At 41.7% G+C, this 24,649-nt stretch overlaps 1 protein-coding gene across 10 annotated transcripts in view; it reads right to left on the bottom strand.

Annotated features, from left to right (window-relative positions):
* Positions 1–24,649, bottom strand: part of NEDD4L (NEDD4 like E3 ubiquitin protein ligase) — a 303,382-nt gene that overhangs the window by 103,384 nt on the left and 175,349 nt on the right. For 3 of the 10 annotated variants that reach the window (XM_081263098.1, XM_081263100.1, XM_081263103.1), the window contains exon 1: positions 23,049–24,451. The exons of 2 other annotated variants lie outside the window; for them this stretch is intronic. In XM_081263098.1, coding sequence (XP_081119224.1) covers positions 23,049–24,182 — 1,134 coding nt within the window. In that variant the 5' untranslated portion in view covers positions 24,183–24,451. Of the gene's footprint in view, positions 1–23,048; positions 24,452–24,649 lie in introns of those variants that run through there. 5 more of the 10 variants (XM_081263102.1, XM_081263104.1, XM_081263101.1 and 2 more) reach the window with 4 other exon arrangements.

Raw genomic sequence — 24,649 nt, 5'->3', positions numbered from 1 at the left:
TTACAGGCTTAACTTTTTTTAAAAAAAATGTGGGTAACACATAATTATAACAGAAAAAATGACCCAAGAGAGAAATTTGAAGTTCACCAAATGGCTCTCCTAAGTTTTAATACAATAATGTGATCACAGCATTATTAAGGAGATTTATAGGGGCAACAAATAAGATGGAAAAAAAACAATAAGCACTATTAAGAATTGTTATGAAATTAAGATAAACTTGAACGGACATCATGTATCTTAGAGTTCAATTGTCCAAGGTAGCAAGAGAGTAGGAACTGACCTAAGGAAAAAAAAATCAGCTAAATAGAAATGAATTCATAAAGCCTCTCCCAAAAACCATCCTTAGGAGTTCTTCATAAGAACCACAAAATAATCAAAGGAAAGTTACTTATGGGCATTCAATGCATCCACAGACCATCTGTATGAAGCTATTTTATCTCAAAGACATTTCTCTATATAAGCAAGAATTATAGGAGAACTTTGTTATTATCAGACCCTAAGGAAACTTCCAGAGACTTAAAAGGAAAGTAATAATAAATCAGTATAAACTCAAATATCCAAACCTGACTATCAGGGTAACTCTAAATCACTGATAATATGCTATACTCTTTATTATATTTTAATAGACCTTTTCTGTATTATGTAAGAGGGTTGAGACTGGATTTGAGAGCAATATTCACTGTCATCAAGGCAAAACATTCGTAGGATACGTTCTCACATGTTGTTTTTCAAAACAGGAATGTAATATTTGCAGCCTTAGCTTTGACAGTGGAAAAATACAAAGTCTTTAGATTTATTTTCAAAATATAGTATTCAGCCTAAATTGGATGCAACTGTACGTATTTTAACTGTAGTAGCCCTTCGCTTTTGCCTGCCTTAATTCTAAAAAAATTAGCCAATTGCCTAGAATTTCCAATTGTCCAGTCAGGGCCATGGGCAGCACTGTGTTAGGTATAGAAACAGGCAGACTGTCCACCCAAGTATGCTTGCTAGTCAGGTTCTGGTAGCACCCACTTCTGGCAGGAGTGAAGGTTTGCCTTGCCCACCCACTTTTGAGCACAAGTTTGATTTCTGCAGCACCTCATTGTTTTTAATAACAGAATTCCAAAAATAAAGATAAGCTTATTTTTACAAATAGTGTGTATATTTCTTGAGTGCAAGGGCCACTTTTTCAACTTAATCACAAACATTTCAAAGAGCCAGGCACATCTTTTAACAAAGATGTTAAAAAACATATTTAATTAAACCTAGCTGCAAACTGCTAATGATCCCTTCTGTGCAAAAAACAATGTGTCACTCAAAGCAGAAATATACTGTGCCAAAAATGGTCCTTCAAATTGAACACGTTTTATATTCTATTCTCATTATATTGCCATCCAATGCACAAAACTTTCTGAACAAAACCAGCACTTCAAGCAGATGAAGCCCTGGTACTAGCATCATTGCTGTGTCATGAGTACTAGAGCAAAACACTTTACCTGTGGACATGTACAATGCTACCTGGGGCTGGCCACTTAGAAACAGAGATGGATCCACTACCTGTTTAGACGATAGAATCAGAGAAAAACTGGAAACTTGAATCAGCTATCTACCCAAGTTGTCATCTGGATACAGAGAAAAAAAAACAAATTCCCTGTTCATCCTCTAGAGATAATAGAGGTGATGTCAGAGGTAATAATCTGAGCTCTCCTTAAGCCAAGAGGATGGATTCCCTGAGGTCAGTAGTGGACACACCTGGTGGCAACCTTGATGCTGTACAAACAGAAAACAGGTGAGGACTCTCTCCATATTAAATTCCAAATAATACCATATATCTTAAGGAAAGGCTGCAACAGTGTAAGAATGGCAAATTGTTTATTTCTCAAAGCAAACAGATTTTGAAATTAAACTCTGTTTACCACGTTTCCCGACCCTAAGTGACCATGTCAAAATTTCCCAATTAAGTCAGTGGAAAAATGAGACAGGGTCTATCAATAATCCTCTGGCTGAGTTTTTGTGTTGAAAGCCACCTAACCACAGACCAATTTGCAGATCAATTTTCACGTTAGCTGTCAAGAGAAACTATCAAAGAGGATCCCAAATTACAATGAAACAGCCCACTGATTCTTGCAGCACTCATTCTGCCACTTCAAATCTGAAACTGAATCTTTAAATCAATTCTGCAACACCACAACCCAGGGATGCTTTGCAATTAAGTTTCAAAGGCAACATAATGATGTTTGCCTACAATCCTCCCTTTCAAACAGTTCAATTTCTGTTATTACCACCCTTTAGCGAAAGATGAACCCACTGTTAGCATCTATTTCTCCCCAATCAGAAATTCTTTTTTTCAAAAAGGGTATTCTTGCTAAACATTCATTTTTTTTTTAACTTTTTTTTTTTTTATGTGGTGCTGAGGATCGAACCCAGCGCCTCCCAAGTGCTAAGCAAGCACTATACCGCTGAGCCACAACCCCAGCTCCCACATTCACTTCTTTGATGGTTATAAAGAGTGGAAAGGGAGTAGCCAATGAGGCAGCACAGGATTTCAGGACAGACCAGCATCTACAATGATAACTAGATTTTACTAACTTTCATAGACATTCATGTTAATGGTTATGCAAAAATAATCAGTTACTACTTGCCTTTGAAAAAGGCCTTGTAAAAATACAAATACCCACAAAAGCTAAGACATCATTGGAAGATATGTAGAATTTTTAAAAAAATTTATATATGACAGCAGAATGTATTACAATTTTTATTACACATATAGAGCATAATTTTTCATATCTTTGGTTGTATACAAAGTATATTTAAACCAATTTGTGTCTTTATACATGTACTTTGGAGATGTGTAGAATTCTACAGCTTTGAAATTTTAAATTTCACAGCACTTCCAAACTAGAGATGAAATGTTATCAAGAATATATTAGAGGGCTGGGGATGTGGCTCAGAGGTAGAGCTTGCCTAGTATGCACGAGGCACTGGGTTCGATCCTCAGCACCATATAAAGATGTGTGTCCACCTATAACTAAAAATAAATATTTTTTTAAAAAGAATACAGTAGATTCACAAGGATTTTTCATACTTCAAAACACATCTTTGTATATTATCTCACTGGTAAGTTAGCTTCTCTGAGACTCTTTGGGTTTGTGTACCCAGTTAAGAAACCCATGCAAACAAAATCCAGATTTTATAAGCAATAGGGAAATGTTTCATTTGGGGAAAAAAGGGATATGCTTAAATAACTATTTAGCATCTCCTCCAATAGCTGTGATCAGTTAAGAAATCCTCTCCTCAGCTGGCGCGGTAGTATAATGCCAGTAATTCCTACAACTTGGTGGGCTGAGGCTGGAGGATCCCAAGTTTGAGATTAGTCTCAGCAACTTAGTGAGACCCAGTCTCAAGATAAAAAAATATAAAGGGCTGGGGAAATAGTTCAGTGATAGAGCACCCCTGCATTCATTTCCCAGTTTAAAAGAGAAACAGAGGAGGAACAGGGGGAGGAAAAGAAAAAGGAGAGAAGTCCCCTCTTCAGACATCTACTCAGAATTAAATTATGCAGTTCCTGATAGAGCATTCTCTAATCTGTAATGGCATGATAGGTTTGCAATTAAACAAAATATCTAGAATATCCATACATATAGGTTTATCAAAACAGTGTATAAGCTTCTGTTATATAAAAAAGCTTTTCAAAGAAATTAAGTATTTGGCAAACTACTTTCACCGAAAACACAAAATGATAGCTTTAAAAAAACTGGACATTGTCACTCTGCAATGAGGAGACTGCAGTGAGGATACAGTGAAGACACTGTCAGTCTGCAGTGAAGCTCCCCATGTTTCCATAATTCTCCCTCCCCGACTGCTGATAGCATCTCCTGTCTCCAAAGCTGTTGATCCCATGAAAATGTCTATATTGCAACAGTAAAGATGGGTTGTTCTTATTGCTACCAAGTCTCTCATTCTTCCTCTTGCTATGAATGAGTTTCTGCTTACACATTTCATTCTTCAGGAGAAACATTTGCTAAAACTACTTCCAAGAAGAAGAAGAAAAGAAAACAAGAGTACTCAGACAGAATTTTACTGCAATCAGCTTGTCCAGGATTCACCAAACTTTCCCCAGGTTGCCCTAGTTTCAATTTCCCAATGGCTCTGCTTGCAAGGCTCAGGGAGAACAATAAGAAGTAAAGTGGTTCACATATCAGTTTGCTAAGACTGTTGTAAAAACAAAAGAAAATTGTACCACAGAGTGGGCAGAAAGTCATGGAACAAAATCCAAGGGCTACCTCGAGAGGTTTTAAAACACTGCACTCCACGCTAAAGTGAATGTATTCTCACCATTTCCATTGGAGTGTGCCATAAGTATGAAGTCAGTCTTTTTTTATTATTTTTTATTTTTGGTTTTGTGGTACCGAGGCACTTAACCACCGAGCCACATCCTCACCCTTTTTTTCTTTTTTTATTTATCAGATAGGGTCTCACTGAATTGCTTAAGGGTCTCCCTAAATTGCAGAGGCTGGCTTCGAACTTTTGATCCTCCTGCCTCAGCTTCCTGAGCTGCTGAGATTACAGGTGGGTGCCACCATGCCCGGCTCAAAATAATTAATTTTTGATTAATCTTTGACTCCATTCCACTCTATCTGAAAAGTGCCACTCATGCAGAGAATGAACAGTGATTATTTGGGGGTGATGGATGAGAATTTTGATCGTCTTTCTTCTTAGCTTTTCTACAATGAACATATAAATCACGGTTGAATACAGTAATAAATACCATACTTATAAACAATTTACAAAGAGCAATTCAGAGAGTGAGCGCCCTTGCTCCTACTTCCCCTCTACCCTGCTCCACTCACCCTACTCTCTGCTGTTGTAACTTCCCAGTAGAGGTGCAGGGCAGCTTCCTGGAAAGGCTCCAGTCACCCCAGATAAGTGATAACCAAGCGCTGATACCTGCTTCTTCACGCCTCCTAAACCCCTCCCACCTCCCCCTGCAGTGCCCATCAACTTTTGTTTATTGAAATCAACCCCTTACTCTGAACCCCGCTCCCGTTCCTCCCAGCCATCCCTGCCCAGTCCCCTCTTCACCACACACGAAGGTGAAAAAAGAAAATCACATTGTAAAAAACAGGAAATGACAGTTGGGGAAATCGTCCAACTTTTAAAATAATGTCCACAGAATCAACTAGCACAGTGTGAATTATAAATTGGATGGTCTGCTGACCATGCCTGTTTCAAGCATGGAAGATGCCAGAATCCTGCCAAGAATACCTAGCCTGGCTTAGAGACAAAAACAAAACAAAAACCAAAAACAAACAAAAACCTCAAAGAACATTTCTTTCCACTCAAAATCTGTATATTTTATAACTAAATATATAATCCAATCTGCCCGTCTTAAGCAGACTCTAAAGAGAGGCCTGAAATATTTACTACATGACCCTTAACAGAAAAGAATTTACTGACTTTGGAGCTGAGGGTTAGATGTGAAACACAGATTACCAGAGGAGAAAAGGCCTCTCTGAACTTTGTAGGCCTGAGATTTGAGTTTATCAAAGAACTAGATGGGATTATGGACATACTTCAATATTGGTTTAAAAATCAGAAAAAAAGGAATCTTTGATACTTTTCAGTGACACTTAATGTGAAAATAACTGAGCCAGGGAGAAAATGCTTCTGAGGTTTCCAGTTTTTATAAGGCATTGTGCAGTGTCTCCTAGAGGAAGGTTTTTCAAGGTACACCATCTGTCTTAGAAACATCTGAGGTGTGCATAAAAATGGAATATTTTTGACCACACCCTGGCCAGCCCCAACCAGTTAAGATATTCAACAACTCAGAAGTAGGTAAGAATCAGAATAATATACCAAAGGACTTAAAACACATTTTCCCCCAAATAGCATATACAAAATCTTAAAATATATAAACATACACGGTCTTAGGTTATTTTGTCACTATATATTCTATTTTGCATTTAAAGTAAACAGTGCCTATATTTGTAGTTGTGAAGGTTAAAAATAATAAAAATAAAATTCAGGTCGGTATCTGCAGAATCCTGGAAGCAGGCTTGGGAGCAATGTTTGAAACCACAGGTTTTAATTGCCCCATTAAAACTGCAAAGCAGGAGAGAACAGGAAGGTAACCAATGAGCCAGCTGTCAAGGGATAGCAAGCAGCCCCGGTGGGAGGGGGCTGTCACCGATAAGTCAACATCTACCGCATTAACAAGATGCCAGATGGATAACCTTCTTGTCACTGCTCCCAGGCCCCTTCTAACCTACTGAACACTCTTCCATCCCAGAATATACCATCCAACTAGGCACCTTCCCTCTTGTTTCTAAGAGCCCCTCACCTGACACTCAGACCAGAGCCTGCCTTTCTCTCTCGGGGATTTTCCTAGGATACCCTTCTCTATTTTAGTCATTGCTTATGTTTTCACCAGGTTTTATTGGTTTGTTTCTCCTCCTTTGTTAAATCAAAGCTCCCAGGGCCAAGGGCCCAGAGAAGCCAATGCCAACATGAGACCTCTTCAACTGCCAGGACGCTCTTCATCCCTCACGCCTTCCCAGACCTGCCACTCAGTCTCCCTGCTGTCCTGGCTGCACAAGGCCAAGGCCAGCACAGACAACCTAGAGCCCGGCACTGAGATGAGAAATGGCCTCCTCACAGTACTGCCATCATGGTCCCTCCACCAGAATGCCTTAACACAACTGCATCCACGGAGAACCAACACATCCAACAATGAAGATACCCAGGCCTTAGTGCGCATGGTTCAGATTGAAGACCATCATGATATCCTGTGGCCTTATTTACTTAGGCTTAAATCCTCCTCAGGTCAGTCCTGTATGTGACCTGGGGGGTAGGAGTGAATATTAACTGCTTCTAGTAAGCATTTTATCATTAATAACACTACAATACAATCAATCACACTTGGTAAAACAAAATAGCATTTTCATTGATCTTAAAGTCACCTCATTTATTCCTTATAGAACACTGCAAGCATTGTTGTCTTACAAGTAAGGAAGTAGATTCAAAAAGTCAAGTGACCACACAACATGGAAAATGTCAGAAGAAAATGGCCCTTAAACCAAGAGTTTTGTTTCTTCACTGCACTACAGTAGGCTAGTCTGTCTTTCCCTCTCCTCCCACTTTTTTTGATATGTGTGTTTTGTGAGCTACTCTCCCAGTCTGCAAGCAGGCTGTTTTTAAAACTCATACAAAAATAAAAGCAGTACTATTTTTTTTCCTTGTTATTACTTTGCAAAAGACTACTCAATAAAACATTAGGTTTATAAAGTGTCAAAAGTATCCAAAGATTTAAACTATTTGTGCTGGCACTAGCCCACACAGGAGGAAAAAGACACTGTACCTGAGCTTCCTGCAGATCCACCTAGAACCAGCACCTGCCGCTGTTCGCCTTCACTGCCTGAAGGCAGCTCTACTGTGCAGCCAGGGCTGGGTGTTTTCCTGCCTCATCCATTCCATCCTTCTCCAAAGGCAGTGCCTCTGACCCACAGGTGCCTCTGACCCACAAGACCCAGGTAACAGGTGTAGCATGGCCCCAGGCTGTTCTGGTGGCCTTGTGGAATGGCTGGTCATGGGTAGCACCCCCGCATGGAGGAAAGGCCAGAGCACCTGGAGGAGTAGACTAAGCAGCTGGAGTATTCACTGCAGAGCACATCATACCCCCGCATCCTCAGGATACATCACCTGGTCTTTGTGGGTTTCCAAATTACTCAAAAAATGTGTAATTCTATGCTTGTCAGAAAAAAAAAATTGGGGGGGGGAAGGTAGTTTATGGGATAAATGTAGGTGATCAATCACTTGATATGAAAAAAAATCTATTAATGTAGGTATGCTTGCTACGACTTGGTACACAAATACAGACTGCTTAATAGCAAGTTTAGTTAAATCAGATACTACGTGAATCAAATTATTAGTACCTACAGATAAAGTATTACCAAACACATGGCCCACAGGACACAATCTCTTGCCTGATCTTTGAGAGGGGAGAAAAATAAGACTAGCAACCTAAGCTAAAGCATTCTTTACCATTGGGAAGAAGTCCTTCCCCATCCACTGATCACCATCCACTTATTAGATCAAATTAACAGAGGACTACACCTTGGAGCAGGCCTAAACCAAGAACTCTTTTGCAACTTCTAAGAATATGATGAATAAAAACTTAGTATATCTTTATTTAAGTTGAAACATTTTATTCCTGATAACACCCACTCTTTGGACTCACTTAGGCCAGTGCAGCTGTTTCTCAGCTGTCTCCGCCAAGTGTACCCTTGAGCTATTCCGTCTGCCCATCCTGTGCGTGGCTCCCCTCCTCCAGCTTCCGGGAAAACAGCTGTGCAGGCGCTCCACACCCCACGTTCCAGGGCTCACCTACAGGTGTGGGCTCTGTTGAGCAGGCAGAGTCACAATCCCTCAGGATGGAATGTTAAGGACACTGACTCTTTTGATTAACTGCCACTAACCAACCGCCCCCAAATCTAATGTGCTTAAAATAGCAACAGCTATTTACTATCTCTCACCAGTGGGCAGGTGGGTGGTCTCTTGGGTGACAGCAGTTACATGGGGACCAGGCTGCAAGACCCAAGATGGTGACCCTCACCTGTCTGACGTGTTGGTGGAGATAGTTGGAACACTGGAACTTCTCTTTCTGCGTCTGACCCGAGCTGCCTTATGTGGCAGCTGGCTCCCTAAAGTAAGCATTTCCAAAGGCAGGAAATGGAAGCTGCCAGACCTTTTAAAAACCAAGCATAAATCCAGCCCCGCATCCCTTCCACTGCAGTCACAGGCCAGCCTGGACAGGGGAAGGGGAGACAAAAGTCCACCACCTCCTGACAGAGGAAGGACGGAGGGGGAAAACCGTGTGGCCCCTTTTCTCTGCTATACTTTCTTCCCATCTTTAATGCATGGATTCCAACTCTAACCATGGTCTTAAGGCCAGAAGAAAAAAAAAATCATACAGCCTTAAGATTTTGGTCTGAAACAAACAAATGCACACGGTTAGAGCTCACAGAATGGCTAAGTCCATCTGCCCAGCCTATTATACAGGATCCAATCTGCAACAGCAGATTGTCAATGGCCACACAGGGTCTATATGGTGGGCATAACATTGGTGTCCAAAAATGGAATAACAACAGACAAAACAACAAAAGAACTTCAACTCCTGTGCTAAATAATTCAAAAATGAAGATGGACCCTAAGGAGTGTAAAGAAATTTTTAGGGCCTCACATGCTGCACTTCCTGAGACCTCACCCAATAGAGGCAAGTCACATGGCTCAGACTTTGAAGGGGAAACAAAGCAGTCTCCTATCTATCATTTGAGAGAGACAGCAATGAGAGGAGATGACTCTTTAAAATGCCAAAGGAGGAATTAGATTCTAGCCTTTGATTTTCCCTCTGGAAACATGAATGTTTCATATACTTTTAAGGTTCCAAAGCCCCACCCCACCCCAAGCTTCAGAGAAGTCAATTCACACAAATTTCCTATCAAGGCACCACACGTTATTCACCATCAGCCAGGTGGACGTGTTCTCCAGCAAGAACAATCCTGGTGCCCCTGTCCACTCCCTCGGATGATCCCTTTCAGCTCCTCCAACATGCCTGTCTCCCCAGCAGTGACCTCAGGGGTGTCCTCACACCTGCACTTCACAGGATGGGTCAGGGCCACACCTTCTCACCCAGGAGGCCTGAGCCTGCAAGTGGGGCCTGAGAGGGACATTTCCTTACCATCCTCCCCCAGAGAGGCCTCCCTGTGACTTCCTCCACCTCAGCTTCCTGTTGACTTCCTAGGCACATGGATGAAAATATGCATGTGGTTATTTCACTTATCAGCATCTGTGTTATTCATGAAAACAACAACAAGGCTCTAAGCCCCATCAGGACCAGGGCCCCAGCTGTCTCATTTACCTGCACCTCCAGAACCATGCACAGTGCCTGGGATGGAAGAGGAATTCAGACGTGTCAGCTGACTCACTCCTGCCTACAAAGCAGCAAGGGCAGGAGGGACACCGATCTTTCTAGACTTAACATTTATTCTTTTTTGTTAAGAGAGTAGTGTGCGTGTGTGTGTGTGTGTGTGTGTGTGTGTGTATGGTGGGGGCACTCAATTAGATACTAATTCCCTCCATCAATACCACTGAATAGCTATTACCTACTCTTTTGGGTTAGCAATATTTATATTTACTGTTTAATCAGAAAATTCATTACCAGTAAAGATTTGCTTCTAGAATCTTCCTAACCAATAAACCTAAATATTGTAAACTCTACATGAAATAAATCTGGAAAGAAAAATTTTCCATGATTCTGCGGAACACTTTGACTCTGAGAAGTATTTAAAAGTCTAATATGTGGAAATTTTTTTTTTCATTTTTTCAGAAAAACTGAATTCATCTCCTTATACCAGGGATGATGTCCAATCCATAACAGACTACATCCCATGTCTGGAAGTTGTAATTTACTGACAGTCTCATTTCAAGCACATCCAAAATTAGCAGCTAATTCTCTGCATAGGCTTTACTAATAGACTCCTGAAATTCAGTGATTAGAAAGAAGCACATTTAGCGTTAAGTTGGGAAAACATAAAAATTGAAAAATGAGATGTGCATTTTAATAAAATTATTAGCACTGCACAAACAAGATAATAATCAATGAGGGAAACTACTCAATTCCTATACTTTGATCCTATGTCACAGCAAAGTGTACAGCTGGTATGTATAGTAAGAAAACCAGTGATAAGCCAACCCTCAATCACCCTCAAGTCTTGGTTTATAATTTCATAATTTATACAGACCTAAATTTTCTTGGAAAAGGTTACTAGTTACTTAAAACAATCCTCAATTTTTTCCCCTAATTTCACCCAAAAGGATAACGTTTAAATTTTAAATTTTAAACTTGGGTTTAATGGTAATAATTTTTAATAAAATATTTTTGAGAAATGTATTCAGAGAAAAGGTAGTCATTACCAAAAGTGATCTTGGTTTGAGGGGGAATAAACCACTAAAGCCTTCAAAGTTCTTTAACTTAAAGTCATAAAAATAAAAGTTGCTGATGCCTGGTAGTCAAGAGAATCATAAAATCTTTTTTAAGAACACTTTTTATTGATTTTTTTTTCATGGCTCTGCCTTAACAGTACAATAGAAAATTCACTAACCCTGTATGGGTAAGGGTGAAATCCAGATAATAAAAAATTATAAAAAAAATGTGTCTTCTGGTAGATACTCAATGGTAGACTTACTATGTATCAGATCCCTGAAGAACTTTCATCTTCTTTTAGAGAAAGCCTAAAACCAGCTAGTATTTACTAAGTATCAATGTATGCCAGGTACTATGCTAAGCAGTTGGCATACATTATGCCATTGAATTTTTAGATCCAATCTTATAATAATCTGAGTCTAGAAATGCTTCAAAAGGACAAAGAAGGGTAAGTCAGTACAGAGAGATGGGGAAGGAAGACAAGGCAGATCATTAAGTACTTCACTCAAGAAGGTAACTACCAAGCCCTTGGCCCCTGACTTTATAAGCAATGTTAACACCTTCTGAGTCCTTAACAGAGGAAAAGCAGCAGGTGAGGGAGGGAGAGAGGGGGTCTCTGATGAACAAGAGAAATGAGAAGACAACCATCAGCAGCACACATCCCAAGGATCACAGGGGTCTGAGAAGGTCAATGTAGAAGCAAGACCCGCTCCCCACCTCACCAGGCCCCACAGCATGATCACAGTCCTTGTTTACATGACGAATGACTAGTGCTCACAACAGACCACAGCTACGAGGGTGACGGTGACTCAGAAGACTGTTGGATGTGCTTGGGATGTTCTACTTATGAAGGCATGAAAGAGAGCAACTGAACGATGTGAACTATTGGCCAATCTGAAAGACGAGCTGTCCCTGGGCAGTCCACCTGCAGACAACTCAACATGACCTAGATTTGGCTCTACTTAACAAAACCCCCTGAGGGTGTGGCAGGAAGAGCTATGGTTTAGGCATCAGGCCACCTGAGGTCCAAGCTCTGCGGCCATCTTCCCGTGTGCCCCTGGACAAGTGACCATACTATAGTCTAAAAAGTGACCCAGGGACCCTTTGTCCTTTTCATTTTTAATATTCTTCTTTAAATATTATAAGAAATTACCTCTTGACACTTCTCTGAAATTCATGACCATCTGACAAGTGGCCACCTCTTTCAAGGAGTTTTCAAAAGCCACAAAAATGCACTCAGCTAATATTTGCAGCAGGAAGATATTTTAGTTACTTGGAGAAAAGGTATTTGCACACACAAGTTGTAACAGGATAGACCGGTCTTGCCACGGCTAGAACTGGAATCCCACTTTTACTGACTTCTTGCAGTTTGAAACTGAGAAAATTAATCCTTTCATTTCTATGCTATTTTGGGACATAAGCTCTTTTATTTATGTTTTGCAAATAACTCAACTGGAACACTCTGTTGCTCTGAATGCATAGGTATTGTCCAAGCTCACTTGAATGGAAATTTATTTTGTGGACCACTGAGCCACAAAATAAACAGCTCATTTTTTAAGAGGCAGCAAGAGGTACTACTTCAGGTGTGGTACAGGAGGATCTCAGTCTCTTAATGCTCTTCTCTGCCCAAGACCTTGGTGTGCCCATCAGCTATAAGGACCGCTCCGCTCCCCTCATGGAAACCCTCCTGCAGCCCAACTCTAGAGTTGGTGGTGATAAAGGAGGCACAAGACTAACCTCCAGAATCAGTATCTGCACCAACAGTTTCACTCAAAAGATTCTTAGGTTGTTAGTGGCATCAACTTCTTAAGCTAGTCATTCTCAGCCCTGATGCATATCAGTGTCACCCAGGGACCCTCCTGGTGGCATGCACCCTCACCCCTCCACCATCAATAAATCCACTCTGTCTCTGAGAGCTTTCATCATGGCTGGACAATCAAAATCAGTAAAATTACTTTTATCCATTTTGCACTCCTTGTTAGATTCTATTTCACTAACAGATCAACCTGTTAATTGGCAGAAATATCAATAAATTAAAATGAAAAAGTCTGACTACCAGTGACTTGCAGGGGGCAGAAGGTTAATACTTAATCCTTTCTGCTCCATCAAACCATTTAAACACCATTCTGAATGCAGGGTGGGGGAACCAAAAAGCCCTTCAATACTCTGAAATATGTACATGGGCCTGCCATCTTGAGAGTTTTTAAGCAATGACTTATTAAACCTGGATCCGTATTCTATAGGTATCTCGCTACTGCTGCCTCCCACTCTCCCTCCCCGCTTCTTCCCCCCCTTCCTCACTTTAGCCAAATCTTCCTGCATCTGTTGTGCCTGGCAACACACGCCAACATTCCAGCACATGTCACCTGGCCACTGACAGAAGATTGCAACATAACAGGCCAAAAAAGAAACCTGTTCAAAAGGCAAAACAATTTTTGGAGAGGTTCCTGTGAGCGAGGGAAGATCCCTTGAGCTGAAGGTTCAGGTATGATATGGGAGGATCTCAGTCTCTTAATGCTCTTCTCTGCCCAAGACCTTGGTGTGCCCCTGAGCTGGAAGGACCACTCCCCTCCCCCATGGAAACCCTCTTGCAGCCCAAATGCAGAACCTCTGCACAAGCCTCATTTCTTCAGTTCAAGGAAATCTGAGGAAAACCTGTCTGTAGCCACTGTATGACGCCCACAGAACTTCAATCCAGAGGGTGATGTCTGCCCCTCTCCTTTGTTTAAATCTATGTTACAAGGAAAATCTTCAGCAGCTGAGACAAAGGAGCACCTGTTTCCTTAGCAGTGACTTAAGATTCCCTTGCCCACCTCTATTCACGTCTTCTCCATAACTGAGGTCGTGTGCATGTGCTCATCCTCACATCCTCTGCCAATCCAGAAAATGCATGACAAACCAGGAGACAAAACCCAATGACCCCACGATCTGAGGAAAACATGCAAAAACCTTGCCCTCAGGAAACACCCCAAAAAGGTCTGCCTCTCTCAGAGTGAAGCTTGCAGGATAAATGAGCTATTTTAAAAGCTGTGGATCTGCTTTGTAGCCCACACATTATTCATCAATGGACAATATGTCTTATAATAAATGCAATCTGCAAATCAGAAGCAGACTCTCTGGTACAAAGCTACAAAAATACATCCACCCACGTCCTGGCATGACACAAGCAGCAGAAAGCATCTTGAAATAACCCTTCCTTAGGGAGCACAAAGCTTCCCATTTTCTAGGCATTGCAACATGAAAAAGACAGGCTAAGAGCTAAGGTGAGAGAACTGCAAATTATCCCTGGCATCCAGGGGGGATGTGTGTGTGTGTGAGTGTGCATGCATAGCACAGACCGGGGACCAGGGACCAGGCTCTGCCACCCTTGAGGCAATATGACCTACTACAATAGCCTCTCCAGCTGGCTCCCAGCTCCTCCTGTGTTGCCTCCCCGGTCAGTATAGTGGCCAGTGTGGTCTGTCCTTCCTCTGCTCAAACCCCTCCTGTTCCCTTCTGCCCCACACCACTCCACAGGGGCCTTTCTGACCTGGATATCCCAGGACCATTTCTCCTCCAGAGCTGCACCTCTGTCCCTGATCACCCAACTCCAGCTCATTGCCATTCCTCCTGCTCTAGGCACAGGAAATGCAAGACCTTCACATTCACCCATCCCTCAGTCAGGCATGATCTCCTTCCTCCTGGCCATCCTCTCGGCCTGCCCATATCACCTAAGGGAAGCCATCTGTGGCTCTCCCACATACGCCTCAACCTGGCCCACTCCACAGCCCCCCACCCCATTCTCTAACTCTCTTCCTTGTCTCACAGTAATTCTCACAACTTATTCTGTTCACCTGCCTCCCTGTTACCAGAATGGAAGCTACCAGAAGGCAGGTTTCTTCTCTTCACTGCTGTGTACCCAGAATGGGGCAAGGGACCTGGCAGGCAGTTGGGAGCTCACCAAATTCCTTTAGCGATTCTTTATACATCATCTATGGAGCTGTCTGATGGATCTCCAGAGGCCACCCAGGGAGGTTCCATCCATTTGTTCAAGCAGCCAAAAAAAAAGTTTCCTCTATGAGAAAGGAGGAGTTTCCCCCCTGTGCTGGGGATGGACCCCAGGGCCTTGTGCATGCTAAACTAGTGCTCTACCATTGAGCTACACCCCCAGCTCAGCAGGGGGATTTTTAGGCAAGGTTTAAATAAATATTATGAGTGCATGAGTCAGCATCACATGACCATCTCCTTCACCCAGACACCCCAATACACAGGCACTGGGATAGATCATCACCTCACACCACCCAGGTTCTCTCTGCTCCTTTCTGAGGACATGGGCATTAGGGTGGGATCTACCTTTACTTCTTGCTGCTCAACCCAGCCCAGGCAGGCATGTAGAGATCATCTCTGAAGAGGGTGCCAGCAAGAAAGAAATTCATCTAAGACTGCAACCAGCAGATGAAAAGCAGAGGGGTGTTCTTGCCGAAAGCTACACCCAAAAATTCTTCAGCGACATTTCACAGTACAAAATGATTTCGTGATACCTGTTAATCACGAACAAGGCAATTCTTGGGCAAACACAGTCACCACATCTCTGGCAGTCACTTCTACTTTCAGTTCTCCATCAGGGCTTCTCTTATTGACCCCACTGAGACAAATCTGGTTCTCTCTCAGGATGCAGTTCCAAACTCCATGACATCACTCCTGCCTCTCTGGCCAGTGTCAAAGCAGTCTGTCACTCCCTGCCTGTTGGGTGTCAGGCTTGCTTAGAGCCTGCTCCCAGGAACAAAGGCTTTCTCTGGATGGACCTCACAAATTCAGCTGTCCTATCTGTGAGCCTGAAAGCTACAAACCAGGTTCCCAAATGTCTATCTCCACTATCAAGAAGGTCATCACTTCACATGCAGCAGTTATTAAAATTATTGGATACTTGAGGCAAAAATAATATCCCCTATGTTGCCAAAGTTATGCCCTCATATTCTTTCAGGTTCAAAATTAAAGGAACTGGACTACATAATAATTCAAAGCAACTCAACACTCTATTTTATGAGATTAAAATAAAAAAATGACTCCTGCACACATTAGCTGAAGAAAACTGGCATCCTATGGGATGGAAAAGCAGGCATACCTTTTGCTAATGTAATTTCAATGAAGAGTGCAAGCACAAGGCATCCTGAGCCTTGGCATCTGGGCTCCCCAATAATAATACATGCTGATGGGTATATTCGGCATTGGATCAGCATTTTTTAAAAAAAAAATTTCTACTAATAAAAGAGGTTAAGTCACTTTAGATATTGAAACTAAATCAAAATGTTTGTAGCTATGTCACAATTTGGTATATCTTTAATCAAGTGTAAAGCACAATCAATAAGGTTATATCAGATACATTTAAACTATTTTAACTCACAGGGAAGTTGATACCAAAGAATCCCAGAGCATTCTGTTAGTTTACTATATTCAACTGGGGACCACATTCCTTAAGAAAGCCAGAGGATAAGTCAGTTCTGCAATGAAACTCTTAGCCTGGAAAAACTCCCACGTTTGGGGGCTCAGGATGTAGCTCTGTGGTGGAGTGCTTGCCTAGCACGTATGAGGGCTCCGGGTTTGATCCTCAGCACCATATAAGAGTAAATAAAGGTCCATAGACATCTTAAAATATTTTCAAAAATATATAGGTATTGCCTCCATCTGCAACTAAAACAATAGAAACCAACAAAAACCTCCCAGGTTTGAAGAAGTGGTAGAAGGAGTTTAGAAAGTACATTTCTATATTTCTATTCCATCTCAACTTTTCTATTCAACTCAACTGTAAAAATCTGGACCAAAGTCATTTGTTTCCTCCTTATCAAGAGGTAAATGCCTGGTCCTGCATTTTAAAAGAATATGAGAAAAACCTCTCAAGGCCTATGATTATGAACCTTTAAAAGAAGTCTTTCAAGGAAACAAATCAATTATGACATATGGGTCACTAATTATGTTTTAAGAGTACAATTCTTGACTGACCTATAGAAAGGGACTTCAAATCTATCAGGAACTATTTGAATCAAGGATTTTCAAGCTTACCGAGACCCTGGCCAACCTGACCTCCCAGAAAGAGGTAGACAAGATGATGAAGGATGCCCCGGGGCTGGCAACAGATGCCTCAAAGTTACTACATGAGGAAGTAAAAGCCACTGGACTCGCTGTAATCTATAAAAACTGGCCGTGTACTCTAGAGACCTGGGAAAGGCAGAATTTCCTGGGAAATTTTTGGTCTCTTGCTACCTGGCAGAGTTTTGTCAATTCTCCCGAGTACATGGCATAATAATCAACATTGACAGACATGTAGAATGGTTTCAAAGAACTAGGTAGGCTGGGCAGGCACTGAAGGAACTGATATAAAGTAACTGAATTCAAAATGTAGCACAACTGTCAAAACCCAGGAAAGCAGGGCTCCTTCCTTCCAGCTTCTGATACCTTCATTTCATGGCCTTCATGGAAAGTTTTGAACACTTGATTCAGAAGTGTCAGAACAGGCTATGCTGCTAAAATGAGCCATGTATAAAAAGCAGGCTTCTTGAAATTTAATCTACTCCCCTCCTCCATACTGAAAACTGAACTTCCTGTTATAATATGGTTATCCTAGGGACATTCAGACCCAGGACACAACACGACAACAGCCAGGCCATCAGGGACTTACTTTCAGGCCCACTCACAACAGGCCACTTGTCACACTTATTTACTTATCCTCCTTTGTATCCCAGGCTGCCCAAGTAGGCCACAGCAGAATAACCATGAGATTATTATTATTTTTTAAAGGAAATTCCACTGAGAATATTATCTACACAGAGTCAAGATTGTTCCTAAAAACCTTTCCATACTCTCCTTTGGTCCAGAAACTCCAATATTTTAGCTAATATTTTCTACCCTCCATCCTTTTAGTCCTATTCAATATCTCAATCTGGAGAGGAATATACATAGCAGGTGGGCTCTGTTTTGGTGTGCTCTCTTATAGAAGATAAGGGATAAATGCTATGCTGCTTGGTGAGAATTAGAAGAACAAGATGGCAGATATGATTAAAAAAAAAGCTCTGAATAATCACCAGCTAATTCTGGATTGGGTTTTCCCAAGCTTCTTTTGACATTTGCAAAAGAAACAGATATTCTGGTACCCATGCACTGAATCAACAGTTTCAACACCATCAATGAATTTTATTTTTTCCCTTTTGCAAATGTCTTGGTTGTGTAATTAAGAGTTAAAAGGAAAAAAAAGTCTTTAGGCTAATTTCTCTTACCAATAATAATATGCAATTATTTTTATTTAAAAGTCTGCTTAATCATTTGAAGTTGGCACAAGTAGCATTACCACTTGGATTAGGCTTGATTACACAAAAATATCCATCAACTTCAGAAACATTCAACACTTATAAAATTTTAAAATGATTTTGACACAGAATAAATTCCTTCTGGTCTTGTTAACTATTATGTAGGGACAGAAAATTTCTTACTGATATGTATTATAAAATTGGAAATTTCAGTGACCAAGAACTCTGCCTCCAGGTGTGGCCAAAGCAGCTGTGACATTTATGAAAGCCCTTTGGAAGGATCTAATAAAGCATATTCCCCACATATCTTCCTTGTGTTTAGGTCATATGATGTAAAAATTTCATACAGAAAACAAACCTAAATCACTGGAAACCAATTATATATAGCAAAATAACATGGTAAATCTATGTAGGAAATGCAGTTTAAATGTTTTTCAGGTTTCAAAAAATTAATATTGCAAATATTATCAATGGTCCTCTTCTACGAAGCATAGCTCACAAGTCAATTCTTTTCAAGGACAACATCACCACAGGGCAGTGTCAAGGACAAAGATGAATGACCAGAGGGTGGCAGAGAAGACATTAAAGCTGGTTATTAAAGTTAACATTTCATAAATGCATGCTGTCCTTGTGTTTAATGCCATGAGGATCAAAAACTGTTCAAGCCAACCTGATTAACTTTGTAGGGTAAGGACTTGTACGCTTAGCTCATGACCAGGTGCTGCTGCTATAGATGTTGCCTCATTCAGACCTAACTAAGCCTGGCTAGCAACCCAGGAGCTGGGTTTGTTTGGTTGGTTTTTGGTGAAGGAACCCTGAAAACTGGACATTTTGTTCTCATTAGACTGAAAAGGGAGTAGCTACCCAAGGACCCAAAGCCATTAACTGGTCAAAGCTGCTTTTTGGGTCCCCAAAACCATCTCTTCCATTAGATCAGTGGTGCATGGTATCAAAATGAGTTACCTCCAAACTTTTCAGCAAAAAGTCACATCCCAAGAAGCATTAAAACTGCTTGTTGAAGACATGCTTTTTTAAATCATGCAAATATGTGTGTGCATTATATAAATATGCATTATACGTGTGTCTACTACACGTACATGTGTTTATTATATATACATGTATAGCATATGCATGCATTGTTATACATGTGTTTATTATACATGAGTATCTTTCATACATATATTAGACATGCATGTGCATTATACATGCACATGTGCATCATACATGTGTGCCTATTATGTCTATTATGCATACATGTATTATTCATTCACAGGTGTAATCATACATATAGGTGTGCATTGCATGCATGTATTATGCTTACACACATGTACATTATCTATTACATATGTGTGTATCAGATACATTTATGTATCAGTCACATATGTCTATCATGCATACATGTGTTTATTACACATTCACATGTGTGCATTACATGTGTATATATGATTACAAATGTGTATATTATGCATAGGCATATATATCTTACTATATGTATATTTTCTGAAACACTCGAACTAAAATTCCCTCCAAATAAAAACACAGCTTACCATGTCATAGTTTATGTACACACACACACACACACAACCCATTCACTAGATAGAATTTATTCTCCAAAACATATGCCCACTGAGGATACTGGGAAGCTCAGAGCACCTGGAAGGGAAAGAATGGAGAGGACACTGCCTTCCTATTAGTGTGGGAAGTAGGTGTGATAATTCTTCGTTTTTACCCTGTGGGTCTTCCTTCTCCATTTACCTTGAAAACTCTTGTGTCAGCAACAAATTGTGACAGTATGTAAAACTTTTCAATTAACTAGTGTAATACACAGTAGACCTTTAAACACTTAATAATATTAATGGAATTAGAAAACTGGCTCCTCAGCCTTGTAAAATGCAAAGCTTAGCAGTTATTATGCACAGGACAGTATCCAAAGGGGGCACACATGCTATTAAAGGTTGACCAAGCTTCTTCAGAATAACTCTAAGGCAGTTAAAAGGTTTATAATCAAACAAAATAATCCAAGAACTCATTTAAGACAACTAAATTATTTGTTAAATGACTAGGAATAACATCATGTATTTAAGACTTCTGAATTATTTTAGCTGATTATCACTGATGACTGGAAGAACCAATTCAGCTTTACTGATGGTGGCTGACCTGGTAGAAATCTATCATCACACAGATTGCCCTGTATTTTTTCTAAGAATCTAGCTGGTTCAGTTTTTGGAGTCATGTTGCATCTTAGATTTAGTCATGGCAGAATGTCTAAAAGGCAAAGACAGATAAAAAGCACATAGCAACTTAATCTTGTAGTAAGATATAAGGCACAACTTATGAAATTTGAACACATTTGTAAAAGGAATCCTGAAAGGTATTCCCAAATCAAAGATTTCCCATATCATTCCAAAACCAGATTGTAATGGATTTTAGATGATGTTTCATGCAAATTTAATAATGAAATGCCCTTCTGATCCAGCAGCAGATATTTGAAACGCCGAAAAGGTCTGGTGGCAGCCAGACTGCAGACGCCCAAGTGAATGTTTTCCTTCGAGATAAATAAGGCCATGGCAGCTGCTGCCTGTGCCTAACAGCCCTGGGTCCATACGAATCAGGCACAGAGTTGCTGAATGGAACAGATAGTTTTATTACCAGTTTTGATTTAAAAAAAAAAAAAAGCTTTGCTTAAGAGAAAACCAGCTTACCTTGTCATAATTTATGTACATATGTGTGTGTGTGTATATATGCACACACACACACACACCCCATTCACTAGATAGAATTTATTCTCCAAAACCACCTCTTTATTCCAGAAATTATATTTGTAACTTTGTAGAAATTTGCTTTCCACAGCATAGTCTTTCCACATTAGAAAAAAACTTGTAAGATAACAGTTTTTGGTATATTTAATTTGTAATTACATTAGGAACTCCACCCCACATGAGATTTAAAAAAGAGGTTCCCCCCCACAGTTACTGGGCATTGACCATTAACCAGAGTGTCCTACCCACTGAGTTATATCCCTAGATATTTATTTTTTAAAATTTTGAGACAAGGTCTCACTAAGTTGATAAGATAATGAGGCTGGCCTCTAACTTGCTATCCCCCTGCCTCAGAATCCCAAGTAGCTGGAATTGCCAGTGTATGCCCCCAAGCCCTACACCAAATGAGATTTTAATCATATAAATGCACTTGTCTTCAACATCTGAACTGCAAAGTAATTTAAGTGTTCAGTAATATAACTGAACATTCAATCTTGATGTAGTAGGTGGTCTAAGTTCAATATGGAATTGTGCTGAACAAAAGGTCTACAACTATTATGATAATTTCTTGGGGCGGGTTACAAGCTGCTATCCTATCAAAACTCTTTTGCAATTTGTATCGTTGTATAATAGGTGTCATGAGTTCAGACCAAAATAAAGTTATTTCCTTAAAATTGGTTTGAGGTAACAAAAGAAAGTACTTATGTAATGAGAGAAATGAAGAAAAAAATGCATTTGCATTTAGCATCTGATTATACCTTCAAAATGTGAGAAACAATGTTGAAGCAATGATAAAGTTCACTTAAGTCGCAACAAATATTTCTGAACAAAAGCAGTTTAGAACCAAATAATTCTAGAGTAATATCAGCCCCTTGCTTTGAAAGACAATTCACAGATGTAATCCAAACAAAAAGTCCTGTAGACATTTCATCATCACACCCCACAACTAGTAATCACATGGAGTTCAGGAAAAAAATAGCCAATTCAAAATATAAGGTGCTTGTTCTTTAAGAAAACCCTTGATGGCTAGTGATTACCAGTAAAAAGAAAACCTGATTAAAGTTTTCATCCTGCTCTCAAACTCTGAAAGCTGCAGAGTCATCATATGCCGGAGGAGTTGGCAGCTGTCTTTCTGTGTTCCATTTCACTGAAAGGGAGCTAGAGAGAACACAGGCACAGCAGAGCCAGAATCTCCGGCAAAGTGTTTGTGTGCACAGCTGGAGGGCACTTACCAGACTGTACACAGCATCCTTGGCTTGGGCACTCCAGTGGGCAGTGTTAAGTTGCACTGCCATGCAACCTGACCATTAATGAGTCCCTGTCACACCTTCCCCTAACCTTGGTCCATTAGCCAATATGCTTCAAAAACACATCTTTCACTGTCCCCAAAGTGGCACTACTCTTGCTCTGTATTACCTAATGAGACAAAAATCAAGACAATAAATTATGTAACAAGGACTTGTCACAATCCTCTACAGCAAAAAGGCCATTAGGAAGAACCAAACTTTATATACACTTAATCATTAAGAGGAAAAACTAGAGTCTTTTATAATATCCTCTCATTTTTATCAGAACTGATTGTTTTGTTATAAAGTGTTGTCCCTGGCTGTATTAGCAAATGGCTTTAAAAATGCTCTCCAACATCAACATGTTCTGACACTGACTTTTTTGGTTTTGGTCAATCTAATTTTAAGTAATAATTTTTTTAAAAGGCTTTTATTCAGAAGGAAAATGAGAGAGAGAGAGAGAGAGAGAGAGAGAGAGAGAGAGAGAGAGTGTTTTTCTTAGATTTCTAAAACAGAGCTCTTTAACTTTGAGGACCTAAAGCAAAGATACTTTATAAAAGGCTAACTAGTATTCATGGATCTCTACCAAACACTAGATCGCAAATCATTATTCCAGAATGGGGCCAAACCGTTGGGTTCCACAGGCTAGAAACAGGGAAACTCCCAGAACACAGGATGAAGTTTATTTTAATTATGCCGCAGAAAAACCGAGTAGGAAACTTCCTTTCTGAATGACTTGCACACTTAAACACGGACTTACCAGGGCATTGGCTCCTGGGGAAGCAGGGCTCTTGGTATTCTCCTCCTCGGGATTCTGGGGATCTTCATCAGATCCCCGAGTAACAAGAATTCGGAAATGCTGCTGCCCTGCGTTTTGATCTTGCCTGATCTTAAACGTGCACCCTTGACCCTGTGGAGTCCTCTCCATGGAATTCGTCCTACGAATCTCTGGAGCCATCCTGCCAGCCCGAGGTGGCGCCTCTGGGGCTCCTCGGTCTTCTGTAGGGCTCCCCCGCCCTGCTCGGGGCTGGGTAGGATAAGAAGTGCTCCTCTCTAGCCGAATACGGGGATACCTCACCAACCTGTCGCCCTTTGTGCCGGTGAAGCCAAAATTGAAGTCCCCGCCCAGTCCTGGAGCACCTGATTGGGGCTGCTGCAACTGGAAGACAAAGCACCGTTTCCCAGAGCTTCCAGAAGCATCTGGAACATGCTGCAAGGACCAACGCCTGGGTTCAGGCACAGCCGGGCCTACCTGGCCGTCGGGGCCAAAAGGCAGCAGCCGCACCTGGCGCACATCTGCACTGGAGGCTCGGTGCTGGATGCGAAGGCCGGGGGTGGCCTCCTCGGTGCTGTTGGCTGGACCAGGGCATCGCACGCGGCGGCCACATGTGCCATTGACCTGGGGCCCCGGGTCTCGGGCTGCCCTTGGAGGGGAGCTCCCGGGGGTGTCCCCTGGTGAGGGTTCCTGAGAGCTGCTCTGAGACGAGGCTCTTGTGGCCAAGGCGGTGGTGACCTGGTCCCCGAAGTCGGAGGCCGTGCTTGGGGGTCGGTCATCAGGGCCTTCCGGTGGCCCGCATCCGTCGGTGGCACCATCAGCGGCCTTGCGCTGCAGGGAGATCTGCACCGATGAGCTGCGGGTGGGGCGGGCGTCAATGCCCGTGAGCAGCTGCGGGATGAACATGGACGTGCTGCGCTTGAGTGCGCCCACGCCTTCTTGTAGGCCACTGCCACTGTCCTCCCGTCCGTTCTGGGCGAAAGGGTGCGGGCCGCTCCTCCGCGGGAGGGTGTGGAATGCCATGAAAAAGTCGTCTTCTCTCTCCTGGTCTAGGATCTCTGACTCGGGGGCTGTGTTGCTGCGACTAGAGCCAAAATGAAACCGCAGCCGATGGGCCATGGTGACCAGGGGGGCCGGGAGGGAGAGGACGAGCGGCAACAACAAGCCCGGCACTGCCAGAAGTCAAAAACCAACGACACCAACTCCAAGAAAAAGTGTCCCATCTGCCAAACTGTTAGCACTGCCGCACCAAGAGCGACAGATAGCAGAAATAGCCCAAGTGGCAAGCGGCATTCCAGGCATGATTGGATAAGAGCAAAAAGCTCTCATCTACACTGTGACAGAGGGTAGGATGGCCAGAACCACATGACCGCGCTCTCCCCCTCCAATGCCAGCTTGTGGACTCTCTGCAGTTTCCCCCTCTCCCTCTCATTTTTTTTTTTTTTTAAACAGCAAGAGCCTGAAACAGCACCTTCCCAGCTGCTGCTGTCCCGTCAGAAAGCAGCGGCCCAGCGCCGAGCTGCGCAGCTCACTGAGGCAGCAGACACTGCTGAAAATCTGCCCGCATCACATTCATGGGACATTTC

This window comes from Spermophilus citellus, assembly GCF_964194105.1.
Source record: "Spermophilus citellus genome assembly, chromosome: 12".
Classification (NCBI taxonomy): Eukaryota; Metazoa; Chordata; class Mammalia; order Rodentia; family Sciuridae; genus Spermophilus; species Spermophilus citellus.
This window is presented reverse-complemented; position numbering and strand designations above follow the sequence as displayed.